Source organism: Cyanistes caeruleus, chromosome Z (genome assembly GCF_971803275.1).
Source record: "Cyanistes caeruleus chromosome Z, bCyaCae1.hap1.1, whole genome shotgun sequence".
In the NCBI taxonomy this organism is placed as follows: domain Eukaryota; kingdom Metazoa; phylum Chordata; class Aves; order Passeriformes; family Paridae; genus Cyanistes; species Cyanistes caeruleus.
Window position 1 is genome coordinate 44,443,549 of NC_141732.1, and position 21,001 is coordinate 44,464,549.

The 21,001-nt window shown below is 36.1% G+C and overlaps 1 protein-coding gene across 7 annotated transcripts in view; it reads left to right on the plus strand.

Moving 5' to 3' along the window:
* FRMD3 (FERM domain containing 3) overlaps nt 1-21,001 on the plus strand; it is a 137,528-nt gene that overhangs the window by 102,197 nt on the left and 14,330 nt on the right. For 5 of the 7 annotated variants that reach the window (XM_086868912.1, XM_086868914.1, XM_086868916.1 and 2 more), the window contains 7 exons: nt 8,099-8,186; nt 9,976-10,064; nt 12,381-12,444; nt 13,444-13,532; nt 16,802-16,876; nt 17,434-17,502; nt 20,642-20,763. In XM_086868912.1, coding sequence (XP_086725038.1) covers nt 8,099-8,186; nt 9,976-10,064; nt 12,381-12,444; nt 13,444-13,532; nt 16,802-16,876; nt 17,434-17,502; nt 20,642-20,763 — 596 coding nt within the window. The remainder of the gene's footprint in view (nt 1-8,098; nt 8,187-9,975; nt 10,065-12,380; nt 12,445-13,443; nt 13,533-16,801; nt 16,877-17,433; nt 17,503-20,641; nt 20,764-21,001) is intronic. The other 2 variants (XM_086868913.1, XM_086868915.1) reach the window with 1 other exon arrangement.

The window sequence follows — 21,001 nt, forward strand, 5'->3', positions numbered from 1 at the left end:
GATGAGACTGAGAGCTTTTAATCCAGCTGTCATTCATCTGTCTTCAGAATTGTTACTTCTGAGTTTCAGCTCTGTAAGCCAGATTGTTTTTTTCACATGTGTAAACAAAGAAGAAGACCTCTCTCTCTAGGGGTAGGCTCCCATATCACCAAAGCCCTGGGGCTTGGAAGTGGCCTGTTCTATGAATCCTGTGTCAGCATCTTTAAGGCCTACTCATTGGTCCCATCTTTTCTTCTGTCCTACAGAATGGTGGAATAATTTAGCTTTAGAAAGGAACATGAAGATCAAGATGGGAGTGTGTCCAAAGCAGCAATAGGGTACTGTGAAAGCATCTAGTGTGTAATTGGGTTTTATTTAGAAGCCTTTTTTAATTACTTAAAGCAGGTGTATTATTGTGTCTCATTGGTTTTGGCTATGAGAACATCACTGGATTTTAGCAAAATGTAATCCATGATGTGACTTTGTGTTGCACATAATTGCAAAAATATAAATGTGACAGAAATTGATGGCAGGTTTGTTGAGTTGTGATTGTCTTGTGAATTTTAATTAATCTTCCCTCATTAAGGAAGGGGGAAGGTACAGAACAAGAAAAAAGACAGAAGACAAAAATACCTTCTAATGAACTCAATATCAGGTCTTATGTACTTTAACAGAGTTTCTTACTCTGAAAAAGTTCGCAAGTTTTGGAAAGATACCTTTCAGACAGACTCCCCCCAGAGGCTAGGTACCAGAAAATACAGAGATTTCTGAGGGAAATACTGCCATACATCCCTAACAAGGGAATTTATATTTATAGGACTAAGGTTTTGGTAGGGTTGTTTCTTCTGTTTGGTTTCTTTTTGGGAGGGGATGGGGGGGGGGTGGGAGGAGGGCTGGGGGGTGTTTGTTTATTTGTTTGTTTTTTCCTTTTTTTAAAAGAACTCGCTGGTTGAAAATCACACCCTTTTCCCATCCCATCTGAAAATGAATATTTCATTTTTCGTTCTGATATGAAATATTTCATCATGTATTTATGCAAGTGTTATGTAAAAAGCTTTGAATTTATCTGAAAGCCCCTCACAAATAATTACTTTTTCAAAGTTACATGACCTGTTCAAATGCCTCTTTTCAATGCTGACCTCCTATAGGTAAATATAAGGGTTTTTTTTTTTCGCTTGGATGGCCAATGTGGATACAGTCTTAAGATACCTGAGTGTTACTGAATTGGCTGTTGTGTCTGCTCTGTGTATCAAATGCTTTGCAGAAATAGTATGGGAAAGACTGTCTTTTGGGAGGAGAAAATTTTCCTGTGAGGATTTGAAATCACTGCCATTTTCTGATAATAACTATCTCAAAAACCATTTAAAAGTGTAATGCTAAAGGGAGTATTTTCTTGAAAACCAAAGTAGCAAATTAATGCTTGTCTTTTATCCAAACTAAATGAGAAATGTTGTTTAAATTTGTTTTGACAGGCATATAACATTTTTATCCTTTGCTGCATCATCTACTTTGTAGCTACTCAGTGAGGATTTAAGCAGTTTCAATTTCCTGTGCTGCTTTGGCTCTTACCGTGTTCCCTTAGCCATCCCATCAGATCTCGTATGGCTTTTACACTGGTGTCAGCAGGAGCACAGGATATCCTGGTCTCCACTGATGTGGCTCTCCAGCTCTTGTGCAGCTGTCAGTGGAGCCACTGGCAAGCATGACTACAAAAATTACTGTAAGAGTACAATCTGGGAGGCTGTCCTAGAAGACTTGGCAATGGTTGCTAAAAAATGCTTTTCTTTGTGGGTGTTAATATAATTTCATTCAAGATTAAGCAACTTCTTGCATGCTGAATATATTGAAATTCAGCATATGTTGAATACATTAAAAACAACTAAAACTAAATTATGATTTAGCTGGTGCAGAATAAGGTGGATTTATTTCATTTAAGTGCTTCTTACAGTTAAAAGTACATATTATATGGATTTATGCATGATGTTGGTGGCCCACTCATGTACACTTTATATTTAGCTTCTAGTACTACCCTAATCACATTGATATCTAACAGCCTTGTATACACGGAGGGAATTCAATTGAAAGGACAGACAGTATGCTCCAAAACTTGCAAGTCATGTTACAAAAGAGAGCAACTTTTACATTACAAAAGAAGCCACTTTTCTTGGGATAAAGGATCTGTTAAGGTTTATGTGGAGCTGAGGGGAATGTCTGGAAAAGAACAGGGCTTGGGCTACTGTAGAGATGAGTGCCTTCCAGGCCTCAGGGCCCAAAGTGTTTTCAGTTCCTGTTCATACAAAATATACTGAGGACTTTGGAGGGCTGAGTCCAATGTCCTCTTCATTTCAGCTTTGGTATCCCATGCTGACTCAGAGTTTTCCAGTGTAGTCATTTAGATTTATTTATCAGGCCATATGTTGGCAACTATCACTGCTTCAAAAATTACCGAGTCTCTAAGTATTAAAACATTGTGTGTTGTGGTGTAATAGATGAAGAATTTGTTTCTGTTCTGCTACATTTTCCCAGTGTTTTCACTCCAGAATTTGTATCAGTTGTAATCTGGATGAATCAGAGAGATGGTTGGAATGTAGTTACCTAGTCCCTTCCCTGAAGGATTACATGTGTGCTGGTTTCCTCAGAGCTTTTTTCTTCTGAACCATATTTCTTCTGACAGAAATGTGCTTAAGACCAATTCAAATTAAGGAACTGTTCTTGTAAGTCTGGTATCACTAATTAGAAAATAGTAAGAGTAAGATGTAGTTTTATTACATTAATGTTTGCATTGTACAGAGAGTATTTCCAGAAGCTTTATGATGATGCACAGCTTTCTCTGAGTGGGAATTTAATGGAAGGGGCAGTTGTAGCAGTAATCTAGAGAAAGGAACTTCACAGACTAAAGACTCCCATTCTTCTTTGAAAAATTGGAAAGATATATCAATACATGGGAATTTTCTTTTTATATAATTCCAAGAAGTATTCAGTAGAAAGGATAATCTGTTTGACCTGAAAAGATTGTAAAATTTATGGAAACATTGATAGTTTTTTGGCTTTAGGAGAGATTTTTCTTGTGTGTATGTGAACTTCTGCATGCACTGCATTTTTTACTTCTTTGTTCCCTGTAAAGGGTGGTCATAATCATGATCTGCAAATATCATTATTTTTGCCTGTCTCATGATGAGGTTTAGAATCAGGTTCTGCATGCTTAACACACTGATATCTTCAAATGCCTGTGTGAAATTTTAAAATGTAAGGATTTCTTCATAAGCTGGAAGGAAATATTTCTTTTGCTCCCCTCCTCCCTTCTCACCTCTTCTCTGTTTGGAGAAGGTATTATGGGCCAGGTGTGTTTGGACCAGATATATTAATCTACTGTGATAATAAAACCAGAAAGATTACTAGATATCTCTGTATCATGGGAATACATTTTAAATTAATATTAGGTAAATTAAAACTACATCTCTTCTGTAAATGTATTCTGTCTTTGAATACACGTAAAGCCGTCTGTGTCACTGCATCAGTTTCTGAAGTAAAGCTGAAATACAAATGTCTGAACACAGACTTTAGAGATACCATCTCAGTCTGATCTCTGAAGGCGCACACGTAATTTGAAATGTTCTAGTAGAAGGAGTTATGTAATTTGCACATACCATCACAGCATGCATGCTGTAAAATTAAACCCAAAAGCATTTAATAGACTCAGTAAAAGAGTTTGATTATTGTTTTAAAGTGGTTATTTGGGTTTTACTCAGATTCTGTCTGTCTGAGAGAAAAAACAACTTTACAGCAAAAGTTAAAATTGATATTTAAGTGTTCTGCAGCTTTCTAATTTTAGTATGTTTCAGCAATTTTCAGCAATTCATTTACTTCCTAGATGATAATGTTTCTTTCCATATACAGACCCTTTTAAAGGCTTTCCTCTGCCAGTGCCAGGCTGGGCAGTTCCTGGGGATCTGCACTGCTGTTTGGGCAATGTGCTGAGTCTGGCCTTATCATTCTGATAAACTGAACCACAGACTACAATGCAATTTCCTTTACCAGAATCTTAATTTAGTTCTTTTCCTTGAAATTATCACCACCACTGTGTCGTTTTTTCCACTACAACTAAAACATTAGCAATCATAGCAGGTTTATTTCAATGCTACATAGCACCATTATTGTGACTAAAAATACAGCAAAAAGACTTTATTTAAAAACACCTCCACTATCTGACAAAATATTCTGAGCTTAAAGTAAGATCTGATCAAGACCATTAGTGCAATAATTTTATAACAACTGGAGTCTCAGATACATGTAAAGAGATTTAAAGATGCAACAGCAAAAACTTATGTGTGTGGTAAGCAGTTGTGTATTCAGTGTGCAGTGCAGCTAAATGTGCTGACTCTTTGGCAGAGTTTTAGCATTATTTTAGGTTAAAAGGAACCCCAGGTAGCTCAGTTCTGCTGGGAGATGGCCTCTAGAAACTCTGGGATAGAACAGATAGAACTCCTATATTTAATAGGAGGACATAATTTTTGAAGTTGTTACTGTTGTCTCTCCTGCAATCACAGTGAAATATGTCCATGATTGCAGGATAGGGCAAAGAGAGGTTGATGGAGACTGAACCTATGTTGTTTATGGCATTACGACTGATGTCCCTGGTTCACATGGAGATGAATATGCAATGTCACTAGAGGCCAGATCATTATGTACGTATTTATTTATTCTTTTATTAAAAGACGTTAATACACCTTTAGAAACCGCAAATGTCCAGAAGTTAAACATAGATAGTACATACCCTAGTAAAGTATTGCTATTGTATTCTGCAGCAAGTACCTTTTCTTGACATAGAGATGAGGCAAAAGGGTGGACTGTAATTGTTATTATTTTTTTAAAAGTAGTATCTCACAGCACTTTATAAGTCAGTGAGAGAATCAGAGAAGACAAATCAAATGACCTCACTAATGGCACTCAGGAACCAAGAGGATGAGAATAGCATTGAAAGTCTTTCCTTTGCTGTCTTCTTTGTCAAAAGGAGTTAATTCTCAGTCCCATGCTGTTTCATCCTTAACTTGTGCTAAGATTTATGACTTCAGTATGTAACAGATACATACTTCAAAGGAAAGGTATGAAGGGGAGAAACTTCTGGAATGATTTGGTTTTGGCAGGGAGTGAAGCAAGTAGAACATCACTATGACACACCCTGGAAGTTATTCCCTGTTGAGCTTCCTTGCCTTTGAAGTGCTTCAAAGTTGGGACCCTGTGGGGAATAAAGAGAGCTTTTACATCCTCTGATGCATACTTCTCATGAGCCTCAAGTTAAAACAGAGTGTTTTGCATACTTCTCAGTGTTCTATTGAAGTATTTGTTTCATTAAAATTTTATTAGGAACTTTTGGATTAATTGATTGATTGACTCTTAGGTTGAATCATTAATTCATAGCTAATGGTTGTGGAGCTCTAATTTCACAAATAATCCACCCTTTAGCATTTGTATGATATGCATAAAATTTTCTGAGGAGTTATTCCTGGTTTTGGCCATGTTCAGTACCTTTGCCATGCAGCAGGTGGGTGTTGTACTGCCTGCAATATATAGAAAGAGAACATATCTTTCCCTTAGTGCTGAATTCATACTGAAAAATAAGGTCAAGAACAGTAAATTCAGACACTTGAGTTTCCTGAGAGTACTGGGTTCCAAAAAAACAAATATGTGTTTGCTAAATATTCCTTGTTTTTCAACTGTAAAATACTTGCATAAATATAAATTCTTGTATAAGGCTGTTTGTTGCATATAGAAGGCTTATGGGCTTTTTAACAAAGCAAATCAAAGGCATATCTAATGTTTGATCAGTGACTGATAAAAAAACGCTGACTTTGCTGGTAGGATTTGTTACAGTTATATTTTTATTTGGTAAGAAAAATTTCATTATTAAGTTACACATGAAAAGCATATTATCAAGGCTTAAATGCTAATCCCTTCATAAGGGATGAATGAGGATTTTTTTCATTTGATATTGTCCTTGACTCTTGTGCTTTGTGATGTTCTTTTAAGGCTTTGCACTCTAGCCATTTGATTAGTCTGTAGTTGGATAAGATCAAATTTGCCCATGTCTTCTGCTTTTTTTTTCCCCAAAATTACACAGTTTGTTTCACTTGAGGAACATGAAACCATCATAATTGCAGAGGGTGTGGGGGAGAGGAGCCTGATAATGCTTATTTTAATGTCTCTTCAATAGTATTGTCAAGGTGAGGTTTTTTTTCCTCATTTGAATATACCAGCTGTCCAAACCACATTGTTGCAAACTACTTGTCACTTTTTGGTCCATTGCAACCAGAAGATTGACTCTCCTTTGTACCAGCAAACAGAAGTGGATAAAAAAATGCATTTTATAAAGCTTTGTTTTTGTAAGGCCCAACATCTAATAAGCATTCAAACTGCTTGTTTGGCTTTTCACTATGCAACATAACCATTTTAAAGTAATTTAGGTCTAAACTAGTCAATTACTTCTGTCAAATGCAGTACATGAAATAAACTTGTTGCCTTTTTAGAAGTCATTTATGGTCTCACAGTTGTAAAGGCACATAAAGTTGTGATTTAGTAGTATTTAAAATGAAGTAAAAGCTTAGTAGAGCTACCAAAAATCTGAGTGGAAAAGTAAGCATTTTTGTTTGAATGCTGCTTTTGTGCTGCTTTCTCCTTAAATATTAGCTGTATAAATATACATTTGTAGTTTTTTGATGCTCCCCTTAATACATGCTCTTCCCCACTGGAAGTGGTGAGAAAGAGACCAAAACAGTAAAGAGAAAGAAGGTCACTTCTTCTCTAATATTTATTTTTTTAATTTAGATGAAAAACATCCACAAAAATGTGGTCTGAAATAAAGTGAAGGTTATGTAGTGTCAGATAAATACTGAAGAAGCCCAAGAAATATTGCGGGGTTGACTAGGAAATGATAAACAGTGAAGTAAAAATGAGCAATTTTTAAACTTTGCAGCAGAAATGGTTATTGATACTTACATTACCACAGGTCATTTTCAAAATAGGATTTGATGTCCACAGGCATGCTAGATGTTGCTTTAATTGTTAAACTGAACTTTTGACCAAATACTGGATATCGTATGTCAATACTTGTTGGTTTCTACATGGTGGGGAATAACAGGCTTTCAGGGAAATTATGTTACAACAATACACAATGAAATATTAAATGTCAATTCCGACGTACAGTTGATCACAGTGTAAGGCTGAGCTCACAACAAAAAAGGGGTAGAATAAAGTATGACTATTGCTATGCTCCTTGAAAATTTGTTTGTTTGTTTATTTATTATTTATTTATTTATTTATTTTAATTTGCATGTAAAGTATTTATGAGGTTTGGCTTTCTAAAAGTCCTAGGCACTGGTCAATATCAAAAAATTGTATTATCTATCAAAATCATGTACTCTAGTCATACAGATACAGAAATTAAGTAATACTTGAAACAGAGAGGCATTGTAAATCTGTGTTAGAGCTTATTGTAATGTAGGTAGTTAACAAAAATCAGATAAAAGTTACTCCAGACCCCAGGTCTTCATGCCATCTTTCAGGCTTTAGTGTATATTTGCTGTTGATTATAGACAACCTAAAAATAGGGGTGTATAAATGGAAATGCTGACAAATTCTGAGCTATCATGTTGGTAGCAGGCACTGCTATAATTAGGCATACATCTGAGTAGGCAGTGTAATATGATTGCTACCCTGCACTGGAAGGAATGTTTGTTAATCTGCACAATCCTTTTAAATGAGATGGTGAGCAAGAGTTTGTGGAAAAAAGATGCTGAGGTTTATTTCATATTCAGGCTGACATAAGGATATATCAAAAAGGCAAGAAATACTTGCAGAATATTAGATAATTTTGTTGTTATCTCAGGATTCATAAAAATAAAACAGAATTTACCTGAAAGCATCAGGAACTGTACAATTCAGCAGAAGAAAAGATGTGAGAAGTTTTCTACCTTTTTATTACAAAAAAAAATGGTTGAAATAGTTTGAATGTCAGTAAAAACTTCACCTCCCTCTGTCTTTAGGCATTTAAACTCTCCAGTCGAAAAGTATTTTTCTCCTATTTTTTGTTGCTGTCAAACAGCTTTTTCTTCTGTAATTTCAGAGGTCAGAGCCCAGCTGTTGCTGAATTTAACTTGCTTCTTAAAGCAAATTCTTTGGAGACTTATGGTGTTGATCCTCATCCTTGCAAGGTAACAGTTCTTTTTGCTAACTTTTAATAAAATGTTCTTTTTAGTAACATTTAGTTAAAATCCAGTAATGGAATTGATTTAGCTCTGTTTTTTTATCCAGGCACAAATAGGGAGCAATTTCTTAAAAAGCTGCCCTGAAACATATTATGCTTAAGCCTTGAAAGAACACTGACTGGTTAACATTTCTGCATCAGTCTAAAAGCAGGTCTCCCCAGAGGAAGCAGAAGAACATCCCAGGAGAATCTAGTAGATTGTAGTGGCATAAACTCTCATTATAGTCCATAATTTCTTCGCATTTAGTGCAAAGGTTTCTTTTAATTACTCCAGGTATGAATATTTTTTGTTTGCCAAGATTTTCAGAATTCATCATTATTTTGACAAGAAGATGCAACATATTGATAGTCCATGGCAGATCAGTTTTTCAAACACCATCAAAATATGCAAAGCTTAAGAAGACCAGCAAGCCAAATGTACAAGCAGGAGAACCAACTTCCCATTCCCACTTTGTTATTTTGTGGTCCTCTCTAAGAAGGTGATCTTTATTACCAGTTCTGATTATCTTGTATGCGTGCATTTTTAATTACTTGGTTGTACTTGCATAATCTGCAGTGTTTATTTTTAGAGTGACTTGCCTTGTGTTTTAACTGCTGCTTTTGCTTTGGCTTGTGTATTGTCTCTTCTGCTGGGTCAGCAGTGCTGTTTAGTTAGCTGTTCTGGTGGTGAGCATCCTTAAGCAGTCAGCTCTAATACAAAACTGCGTAAGATTTTGTACGTACTTTTTGAGGAATGGTGCTCCTGTGTGAAAGACAGGGTCATTGTTCAGAGCCTAGTGAAGTTAGTGATGTAGTAAACTTGCCTTTGAAACTATACTACAGATTTTCAAAAGGCGTCCCAGAAACTGAGCCATAACTGGCTCAGAATTACTTCTTTACCTGTGTGGCAGGGCTTGTAATGCAGGGGGGACAATCAGTGGTTCGTCACCCATACCTAAGGAAAATATGTCTGTCTTCTGAAAGTGAACTGCAAAGCAAGGTTCTTTGCTGGCTCCTTATGGCATGCTTCTTTCAGTGCTGTGGCTGATACTCCAGAACCATCCCTGTTTCTGTTCCCCTTTACTTTGTTGGTAAAACATAAGGCATAATAAAGTTGATTATCTTTAGTAAGATGAGGGTATGGAACCTGGGATGGGCAGAAAATCTGGTTCATATAAAATTCATCTCAATCATTAATCAAAAACTATAAGCCAGAACTTTTATTGTGAAGTTATATTTTAAAAATTTTCTTTTCTATTTGAAAGGCAGGTACCAATATTTCTTCTGGTTTGTACTGAAGAGAACATGAGTACAAAAGAGAAGCTTATATTAGTAAATGCTGTCTGTCAGCAGTATTTCAAATATAACACCTTGCAGAGGAACTATGTATTGTGAACTCTTAAAAAAATATGTGTTGAATCCCTGGCTTGTAGTTAGTCCTCCTTTTAAGAATGGGACATACACAGAAGTACATTTTCAATAAATTTGGTAAGTCTACCTAAGGAGTTCCTGTTGTCATCAGCTACAGGTAGACGGAAACAAAGCATAAGATATTGTTACTCAAATGCCTAGAAATAAATGAGGTCTTTGTTGCCAAGAGCAACTTTAGAAGTGTACATTTTGAAGGCATAATTTGTTTTGAAGATGAAAACAAATAAAGGTAATTTAGAATGGAGTGACAATTTATGTTACCAGTAAGAAATATCTCATTGGATGAGGGGAAGGTTTTGTTGTTATGTTTCTTTTTCTCTTTCAAGGACTCATTTGGGACAACTACATTTTTAGGATTCACAGCTGCAGGATTTGTAGTTTTCCAGGGGAATAAAAGAATTCATTTATTAAAATGGTAAGCATATGATGTAAGAATATTTTGATAAATAAACATATCATCTCCTGTGTCAGCATATCATCTCCTGTGTCTTCTCTTCCTACCATCTTTGCCTCAATTTGTTGTCTTTAAGGAGAACCATGTGAATATTACATCTCCTGCCCCATCATGTTTCTGTTTTAAAGGATTTTAGATAACAACAACTACAACTGCAACAATAACAACAACAACAGCAATTTGGTCTCATTAAACTCCCAGTGAAATCTATTCCACAGACTACATTAGTCAACATAATTCACAAATGCTAAAATTGAGTAAGTTGATTTTTCAGCTATGCTGTAAATCACCAGTGAGGTTTATTGGCAGAGAGGTCTGGGACACTTATAAAAGTCCACCTTAATCTTTATTTGAATCTTGGAAATATTGCAAGTTTCTCATTTAATTACCCTCAATTTGAAAACTATAAAAGAACTTATTTGATAAGCAGAGGAGGTAGAGGTGAGAATGCCCTTGAATTTTTATTTTTTTAGTCTCTATTTTTTAAGAAATGGGCGCTTATGCTACTGTCCTTGGTTTGACTAGGTTTGCTTTTATTTGCTTTTATTTGCTTTTATTTGCTTTTATTTGCTTTTATTTGCTTTTATTTGAACTCCAGGACTTAATTTAATTTGTTAACCTTTGTCAGCCACATTTGAGGAAGAGGTAAAAACTGAGCTCCTGCAGATGATGCTAAGAGCAGCTAGCCACACCCTCAGCAGTGTGGTGCAAAGTGACCAGTCATGCTTAGACACTGATAATCTCGTTTTAGCCCTGCTGCTACATTCATGCCACCAGCAGTTTCTTAGGTATGCCTGTTCCATCTCTGAGCTCTCAGCCTGTCTTGTGGGATCAAGAAGGGCAGAAAGTGAAAAAAAGGCGAAGCTGGGCTCCTTGCTGCATATTTGTAGAAATTTCCCTGAGTGTCGAATAACCTGAAATCCTCAGAAGTGTAAAATCATTGTAGTCCTGTTTGTACAATTGAGTTCCCTATTGAGCTCTGGGGACATACCTATCGAAAGCCATCCATTTGCAATCCTGGATTTACACTATAGTTTCCCCAGGGTTAATTGCAGGTAGGAGGGGTCACAGTACTTCAGTGGTTTGTGGTTTTGGCACAAAGAAAATATAACAGTAATGTCAGTCTATGGCACACTGAGGAGAGAGTTGCACTTGGCAATCATGTGTCCACCATACCGTGGGAGATTAATCTCACAGCAAGCATTTAGCTTCTCATGTTATTTGAGGATAATGTATCCTAGGCATATTTATTAAGTGCATTAATATGTAATTCAGATAAAAAATAAAGCAGTGACAGAGGAAAACCCAATAAACTCTCAGTGTTACAGTTGAGGCTGAAAGGTCAGTCTGATGGGTTTTATCTGAATGCATGTACTGCTTCTTCCATTTCAGGGGCCTAGAAGTAAGTGCAAGTAGCTGTAACTAATTTTAGCTGAAATTTGCACTGCACAGTAAAACCCCAAATTTGTATTTGAGATTTTCTTTTCAATGTAAAAGCTTTCACAATGATTTTTGTTTTTTTCATGCGAAAGGAAAACTTGTTATAAAGTTTCAGGTATAGCATTGTCCTTCCTCCGAGATTATTCCTGTTTCAACTCTGACTTGCAAAACCCTTTGGGAAATTTATGAAAAAACAGTGTCTCCATTTTAACTCTGGTAATGACAAAATTTCCATTACAATTAAGCAGAGGCATGACATTGCCTTTTTATGGTGCACTGTTATTCCATATGTAGATTGAGAACTCAATCTTGATTAAATTAAATTTTGATACAGGTTTTTCAACTCAAAAAGCCCCTCTATAACGACTGCTGTCAAACATTTTCTTCTTGTGTTCTGTAATAAGTAGTCAGTTATTAAGACGTGTGATATGAAGCCTCAGATAAATAAGTATAAAGAAAAGAACATTATCTTTCCCTCAATTTAATTACAATAGACACTGTAAGATTTCAACACATAAGAGGAATTGCATAGTGTGCCATAATATAATATAAATATAAGCTTCTTTCTACCTTTAATTTCCTCTTCACATTCCAGCAGACAAAGTTAATTCTTTGAAGGTACATAAGGATGTAAAATAAATGCTCTGGGCTTATGTCCTCTAAAAAAATTAAACTGTTAAATAGTTTTGTCCTAAAGCCTGTAAGGCCTTTTGAGGGCTTTTGTCATTTGATAGTCTGCTTGACTTTGGTAATCAGGGAAACTTACATGCTAGTTAGTTTTCTTACTTGTAGATCTATCTTTTTTTCCCTATACCTAAATATTTTTTCTCTTTCTAGGTGTGATGTCTATAAACTGAAATTTGAAGGGAAGACATTTTATGTGTTTGGAGCTCAGAAAGAGGTTATGTTTAATATTTTTACAGAACTTCTGCATTTGATAAGCTTGTATAAGACAATATATTTTTTAACTAAACAAACTTCTAAATAATCAATAATTGTATTTAATATTGTAAATAAACAGACTATGAATGAATGGGAGTAATTTTTGAAAAAATGTCTAATTTGCAAAGGGTTGAGACATTTCTCACTTAATTTTCACACTGTGGATTGTTCATGGTTTTGGATGCCATTGGAGTCAAGCTTTAATTTAAGTGCTAAAGCTGTACTTGCTCACTGTAAAGTACAGAAGATGTCTGTATATGATTGCAAATTCGGGTAAGCATTGGTACCTGAGTCAATCTGAGGTATTTTTGGATAATTACAATCCCATCCTCAAATTCTGGTGAGCTGAAAAGGTTAGTCTGTCTCATGGAATTAGAAGTCCTGTCACTGAGTTCTTGTCATTGAAATCCTACAGACTATTTGCCTGCAGCATGTTATAATTGGTTCCTTCCCTAGATCAGAGTGATACAGTCTAAGGTTATGGGTTTGAATGGAGGTGGGGAAAGAAAATTAAGGAAGGAAATAATGCCAGAGGTATCAGGGCTGCTCAGGTGGTTGCAAGGAGATTTTGATGGTAGGATATCGAATGGTAGGGAGGAGGGAGAGGTGGGTGGTAAGTAGTGCAGCAACAGTGTGATGTAGAATATTAGACACAGAGATTTCCATCCTTTGCTTTTGACCAGTTTTACAGTTTTAAAAGCCACGTGTACATATGTTCTTCCATGCCCCCTCCAAGCATGTCCTTTTGTTTCTGAAAAAATTGCCTGGGCAGTTTAAATATCAGGTATGTATGGATTGTGTGTCTGTGAGTGTCCAGAACCACAGATTTACACTTACACAGGAAAACTTGGTCTTCAGTGTATCTGGTTAAAGGTGATGCCATTAGGAGCAGCTATTTCAATCTTTGAGAATTCAACATTTTCACTGCTTTCATTTGCTTTCTTTTCCTTGCACTTAGAAGAAGGCTGTGCTGTCATTCCATACCTCTACACCAGCAGCCTGCAAGCATCTTTGGAAGTGTGGTGTGGAGAACCAGGCTTTTTACAAGTATGTACACCTAAAGTCATTACCTATACTAAAAGTAAAGTACATGTGTGTGGAAATTGCTCATTGTGAAATGTTCAATTTAACTAATAGAAGGCAAGATGCAGACAGAAAATATAATAATGGGAAATATTATTTCACTTCAAGCCAGTATTAGAAATTACTTATAATCTAAATGAGACAGGAGGGTTTTGGCTCCAGCACAATGCTTTTGCTGTTCTGTAGTGAGATATTGGATGGACAGATTACTGCACTTGTGTCTGGGAACATAGCTGTTAATCTTAGCCCTGCTGTGTGTGTGCTGTGCTCCATTCTTGAGAATGGAGGAAAAAAAATCTCTTATGCTTGTTTCTCTGGGCTCTTCTGCCAGGAGGTAATTGTTATTCCACTTGAAATTGAAGGCTTAGTAAGAGTTGACTGAAAAATAAACAGTTCTCTATAATGATTTAAGGAAGAAAAGAAAATATTCTTAGATACATTTTGAAAGATACCTGTGATCTTGTTATACCTAAAGAGCCCATAATGAGACAAAAAAAGGTAGTATCTACCTCCCTATTCTCTGAAAGAGAAGCTAATTATAATTCCTCACTAAAAACTCCTCTGCATTCTTTCTGCCCTCCGTTGACTTTGTTAGATCTGTTTATTGATGCTTCCCTCTAGGCATGTAGCTTTTATTCTTGCTACTTAATGTTTCCTTACAGCCTCTCCCATATTTTATAAATATCACTGTTTCTGTTTTGGCACATAGCCACACTAGGGGGCTGATGTAAGGGTAAACAAAAATGAAGTAGGAAAAATGTGTCTTCTAACCTGGATGTTAATGATCTGCTTTAATTTGGAGAGAGTCTTTTTAGCTTTAACAGTGATACAATAATATGTAGTCTATCCAACTGATATATTCAATTGGATAGAAAAAAGAAAAGGAAGTAGGAGCTGACACGATGCATTTGTTAATACTCTATGTCAACATCTCCTGTGCTTGAGACTATATCAAACCCAAATATAGTCTATAAATAAAGACTAATTTCAAGTTTATCCAGAAGCATTTTCTGTTGGAAGTGGACTTAAGTAGGAAAATACTGCATGGTGTTTGAGTAGTTTTTTGTTATGTTACAAGAAATAAATAGGGAATAGGAGATGATTTCCACCTAAAGGAGATAAATAAATTTCTTTGAGTAGAAATTAGTTCAGTGTAAAAATGTCTCAGGCAGACTCACAGAAATATCACCTCTCTGCTCTTGTTAAATGGCTGTAATATTAACTATTTGGGTTTTGGTCACAAATACTTGATTCAGGGGATTTGATCTTCGCTAGATGTCGATGCCTACCAGCTGCTCTTTCACTCCCTCTGCTTAACAGGTCAAGAGGAAAAAGTATGATAAAATAGCTTATAGCTTACAATAAAAACAAAGGGATTGCTTACAAACTACTGTCACAGGCAAAACAGACATGACTTGGAGAAGTTTAATTTAATTTCTTTTTAACCTTTTCACTCTTTTTCAAATTGTCAACAGAGACAAAATTAAAACAACCCTTCCCTTGTTTCATTCCAGGATCAACTTTACTCCTTCATTTCTGACTCCTCTATGTCCTCCTTGCCCTGAGCAGCTCAGGGAGATGGGGAATGGGGATTGCAGTTCCTCTCTGCTGCTCCTTCCTTCTTACTCTCTTCCACTACTCCAATCTCTTTCATGAACTCCTCAAGCATGGGTCCTTCCCATGGGCTTGCAGTCCTTGAGGATATACTTGCTGAATCTTGTGTTCTTCTCCATGGGCCACAATGCCTGCCTGGAGCCAGCTCACGTGTGAGCTCTCCATGGGCTGCAGCTTCCTTCAGAGCATGTTGGTCTGCTACAGGGCCTTCCATGGGCTGAAGCGAGGATATCTGCTGTGTATTTGCTGCAGCAGGACAGCCTCCTTCACACAATTTTCTCCATCCACTTCAGGGTAGAATCTGCTACCAGGGTAGCACCTCCTCCCCTTCATTATTCTCTGACCTTAGTGTGTTCAATGCTGTTTCCCTGATCTATTTTTCTACTTTCCAAATTACTTTATGGAGTAGAATTATTCCTTAACAATTATTTCTTGAAGTTATGCCCACCTTTCAATTTTGGTGGGTCTTTCAAGAGGACTTTAATGAAACGAAGATTGGTAATGTTACTCAATGGATTGGGATGTGAACATTAGATTGGAAAATTGTAATGTTTGATATGCAGAGTGCAGAAGAAAAACAATCATTCTTCAAACATGAAACTGAAGCCAAAACTATCTATAAGTAAAGCCTTAAGATAGTAGTTTCAAAACAGGAAATGTCTCTACACATTTCAAAGAAATAGAGTTGTACAGTGGGGACTGTTTCTTAGCAGCATTAGATAAATCCCATTTGTTTAAGTTCTGTATAATGGCAACAGGATATTCTAATAAGATTAAAGCAGACATAGTGATTGTGTAAATAATTCACAGCAATTACACTTCGCCTTAATTAAATTCAGTCCTCTCCTCTTCCTAGAAGGGTTTGAGACTTGGATTAAGGTAAAGCCGTAATCACATGACATGTTTTGAAAAACAGAGCTTTAGTCCTGTCTTGGCCCAGGTTCAGAGGTCACTGTTGCAATTATTCAAGTAGATATTAATCATAGGAAGTTGTTTACTAGGGTCTGGGAATGAGACAGTACAAAATCAATTTGCCATTTTTCAAGAGAACATCAAAGAAATGGCAGTGAGGTACTCCTGTGTGTTAGACTGTGATAAAAGGTTGCTGTGTACTTGGTGATTACAGAGAAGCAGTAGGATATGATGTAGGCTACTAAGAAGTTGACTGAATAGAGATATTGGAAAAGCATCTACTTTGGGAGACAAGTTGTTGTCTTTATTATTTCTTTGTTTTCCCAGTGGAAAAGCAGAAATAGCCATATTCTCCCACAAACAAGGTGGTGTTAGGACATACGTCTCAGAGGCTTTTGGTATACCATGGTCTTTCCTTCATCCTCAGAATAAAAATTCAGAGACATGGCAAGCATCTGCATTTCATTTTCTTGTTCTCATGATAATCAGTTGTTCCATGTTCAGTTGTTCTATGCTGTCTCAATGATTTTCTGTGTGCTTCATAGTCTAGTTAGAATAAATGCCTTAAAAAAGTTGAAAAGCTTATTTTTGGAATATTACTTTATGGTATAAAAATAACAAAGCTCGTAGTTTGTCTTGTTCATTTATGCTTATTCTTGTTCATTTTATGTCCTTGAAAAGGTGACAGCCTCTTATTTTTCTTCAAGGTATGCAAAGTCCAGTCAGATCAAGACAATGTCCAGCAGCAAGATATTTTTTAAAGGCAGTAGATTTCGATATAGGTAGGTGTTTGCTGTTTCTTATTCATGGTAAATAATTTCAGGAAGTAAGAAAATGCCAGTAATTACTCATGGCAAATTCAGGGCTTTTCCTGCTGGAGGGTCTGTTCATGCCTAGCTGACTTCAAGATCTGAAAGTCTTTCTGTTGCCTTTTCTAGTGTGACTTAAAAAATAAGCAGGAGTTTTTGCACAGATGCTTTTGTAAAGAGTACTTCTACTATCAGACAGCTCCACTTTTGGTTCATCTTCTGTGAAAATAAGGATGTGTGGCCAGTGCAGAGATTTTATGCCTCTTGCAGCTGGGCAGCTCTGAATCAGGTGTGAGATACAGTCCTGTTCCACTCATGGTGTTCTACTACAAAAAGTTGCTTTTTGTTTGGTAGCTTTGTGGGCAGGGAGTCAGCACAATTTTATTCTGGGACATTATATATGCACTCTATTGCATTTTTTCCCTTTTTTATTTTATTCTTTTTTAATGTAAATTAATTGCTCATATTTATGTAGTTCTTGGCATGTATCTTAGTATTTACTTGAATATTCATTTCATCTTTTAATGCAGTGGAAAAGTAGCCAAAGAGGTTGTGGAGGCAAGCTCTAAAATCCAGAGGGAACCTCCTGAAGTTCACAGGTATGACATTCAGTATTAAGGTTTAAGGACTAGGGAGGATTATTATTCTCTAAATAAATATTATCAGGCACAATGGCTGTAATTCTGAGCTTCCACAATTATGCATGCAAACCTTAGGAAAATACATCTGACAATGATACAAAATTCTGACCAATGTCTCCTGTAAAGGAGAACCTAATCTGTGCTGCTTTCAAGCTGAGTTTAACTAATCAGTCAGATTGATAATTTATATTGTTTTTTGTGTTGTGGCATAAACTGTTATTACATGATCCTGACAGAAAAGTACGTTCTAATTTCACTCCTAGATTTTGTTTGTTTTTGAAAGTTCTTGGTTTGTATATGCTTATGGTTCTTTTTTAAAAGTATACTTCATAGTTTTTCCATAATGCATTCAGATTAAAAAAGCATGAAGTTCTTTCAGTAAAGAGGAGAAAATATTAGAGATCTTTTTTCCTCTTTCAGTAAAGAGGAAAATTTGGCTTGTAAGAAATAAGCTGCTTGACTTTGCAAGCAAACTAATGTTTTCAGGTCCTTATCACTCATTGTATTGACAGTAAAAATTCCTAAAAACCTGATTAAAGCACTTCAGAAAAGAAAGAGGCCATCAGGGAAAATTATTTGAAGCCTTTTTAAAAATCAGGTTACTTAAAAGTCTGAACATTCTACAGCCATATTCATATTTTTGTTGAGATTTCATGTTTGGGGAGATTTTTTTTTTCTTTGTTTATTTTTAATTGAATATTGCTATTTTATCTGTATTTGAGTTAAAAGTGGATTGTCTTTACTAAAAGATGGGAATATATTTGCAGTAAATATTTATAATATGTCAACCAGCTCTAGTTTGTAATTAATAGTTAGGCCATGCAGGCATGTTTCAAACATATTTTTCTAGATTACATTTTAAAATGGGGTAAGTGAAGGTGTAGAATGTATTAAATGATAACACAGAAGGCAAAATATAGATGCATCATTGAGACAGTATAAAATATTTGGGCACACAAATGTATTTTAAATGAGAATAGTTGTTCACTTTCGGAAATAGCTTACTTTGCCTACTTTCCAAGAGGTTTCTTTTTTCCAGGATAAGAAAAGATTTTCATAAATTTTTTTTTTTTATCCCGCATTTTGCTTTTCTTTGATTTCTACATTTAGAAGTATTTTAAACATACTGTTTAGAACTTGGTGTACATAAAGAAACAGATCAGAGAGCAAATAAGTTTATAAAGCAGCATCATATGGATTTAATACCCATCAAATAGCAATGCATATCTTTCATCATTAACCTTCTTACAAAGTTTGCGTTTGTAATATTATGGAAGCTCCAAGTTCAGTTTCTTAGAAAAACTAAGAAATACAATGATATCAGGTGCTTTTATAACTCAGGTTGTGAAATGGGAGACAGAGGTAGCTGATCCTTCTAAAAGCTCAAGCAAGCAAAAAGGATAGAAAATTTTCAGCTCAAAAAACAAAGGCATTTTTTAAAAAAAAGTTCCTCTGTGAAAGAGGATTTGGGGATAGGGCATGATGGCTTTTCAGAAGCAGAACATTCAGGAAAAATATATTTAATTGAAGGTCAATGTATATCTATATATCTGTATAAAGTTTTTCCTCCCTATGTCCTCACCCAAAGTAAATTCAGTTGTACCAGTGTAAGAAAGAAACATGCAGCTGAGAGGAGGGTACCACTCAGTATCTTTGTGTTTGGATATTACACTTAAAGCACTGTGTACTGAAAATCTATTGGAGTGTGCAGTCATGCAGGATTAATGCAGTGGCAAGTTCTTCTGACAAACACAAAATTAATGATTTAATGTTTTGCTTCCAGGGCATGCTTGAATGAGGCATCTTTGTAAATAAGTATGGAGCAGAAGCCTGTGGGTGCTCTCAAGCAACTCCTATTTTGGGAGTTGCTTGAGAGCTTTTTACAACAAGTACAAAGGTTCAGGGACTGCATAAAAAGCCTATGGGTTTACCTTTGGGTTGGAATGACTTTAATAATCTGAGTGAAAACCTTCTGTGGACAGTGAAAACTTAGACTAAATAGCTATCAGAAAGTATTCAGAGAATGTAGTGAGGATATGAATTTTTTGGGCATGTGTTACGGCACAAAAATCATGTCAGTTGAGCAAGAAAGCTTGTTTATTTCCACAGACTGACAGGTAGTGACTACTGACAGGTAGTGTGGGTTAAGAATTGGACACCTGTGTCCCAAGTTTACCTAAACCTTCAGCAACACAGATCCATCTTCTGACTTGGAATAGGTTTTTTGTTCAATCTGTTTATGTTGAATTTTAAGTTAAGCCTTTTATGCAGACTTGAAATGCATTTTGTGAAACTTCAGGACTGTATCAATATACCATTTGAAGTCAAGTAGAATACTCTTCCACTTCATCTTTGCTTTTGTCAAAGTAAATATTTTATAATATAATGGTTAAGATTTACTGCAGGACTCTTGCTTCAGGCCTGTATTGTGTAAATCCTAGATAGCATATTCAAAAGAACCATTTTATGTTCTCAGTAATATATTTTTAGGCTAATAACCATCATGACTGAAGAAAATCAGCAACATTCCTAAAACTTTCTGGAGTATATTCAACACCTGCTACCAGGAAAGCCTCTTAGGGTGAAGTAAGACAAGAAAGAAAACCAGCCTGAGTGCTGGGAGGCATGGTGTAGAGGCAGCATCTGAGGTGTGTGGGCATGAGTGAGAGCACTCTGTATCTGTCAAGGGATACAGTTGTTCCTGCTTTAGTCTTTGATCCTCAGTGCTCAAACTGTAACAAATCCTTTATCCAGTTCTGGAGGCAATGGAACAACTTTCCCCTTCCTTGAATCTGAATACTAATGTTTGCTGCGTGCTATGGAGGGGAGCAACACACTGAAATCCTGCCCAAGACGAAAGGAAGTCAGGCAGTGTAAAGGAGGCAAATCAGCATAATACCTCTCACACTTCAGATGCTGAAATCTTTACATCTGCAGAGGGTGCAGCATTACACAGCTGAAAGCAGCGTTCAATGTGTAGAGCTTTTTATAGCAGCTCAAGGCCTAGTAATTTATGCAAAATGATTCTGAGATGAGACTTACTGCACTACAACTATTTCCAGTAAGCAAACTGACCCTGTTTTCCCCATTCTTTTAGAACCAGCATTACCCAGAGTCGCAGCTCTCCCTCCTTGAACAAGCAACTCATAATCAACATGGAACCTCTGCAGCCCCTCCTTCCTTCTCCCTGTGAGGAGGAAGAGGTTCCTTTAGATGAAGGTGAGTCACCCAATTCCTGCCAATACTTATTACAAAGCATATGGAAAAAGATATGATACTGACTCAGTGATATGGAAAAAAATTAATAATTTTCATTGGGAATACATAATTAAACCTCTGTATGTCATACCCAGAAATGATCCCTCTCAAGAAACTGCATAAGCCTTCTGCAAGATATATTGTCTGGAAAGTTAATGCTATTTGATTTCTGTGTCAAAAACTCTTTTAAATTTTCAGG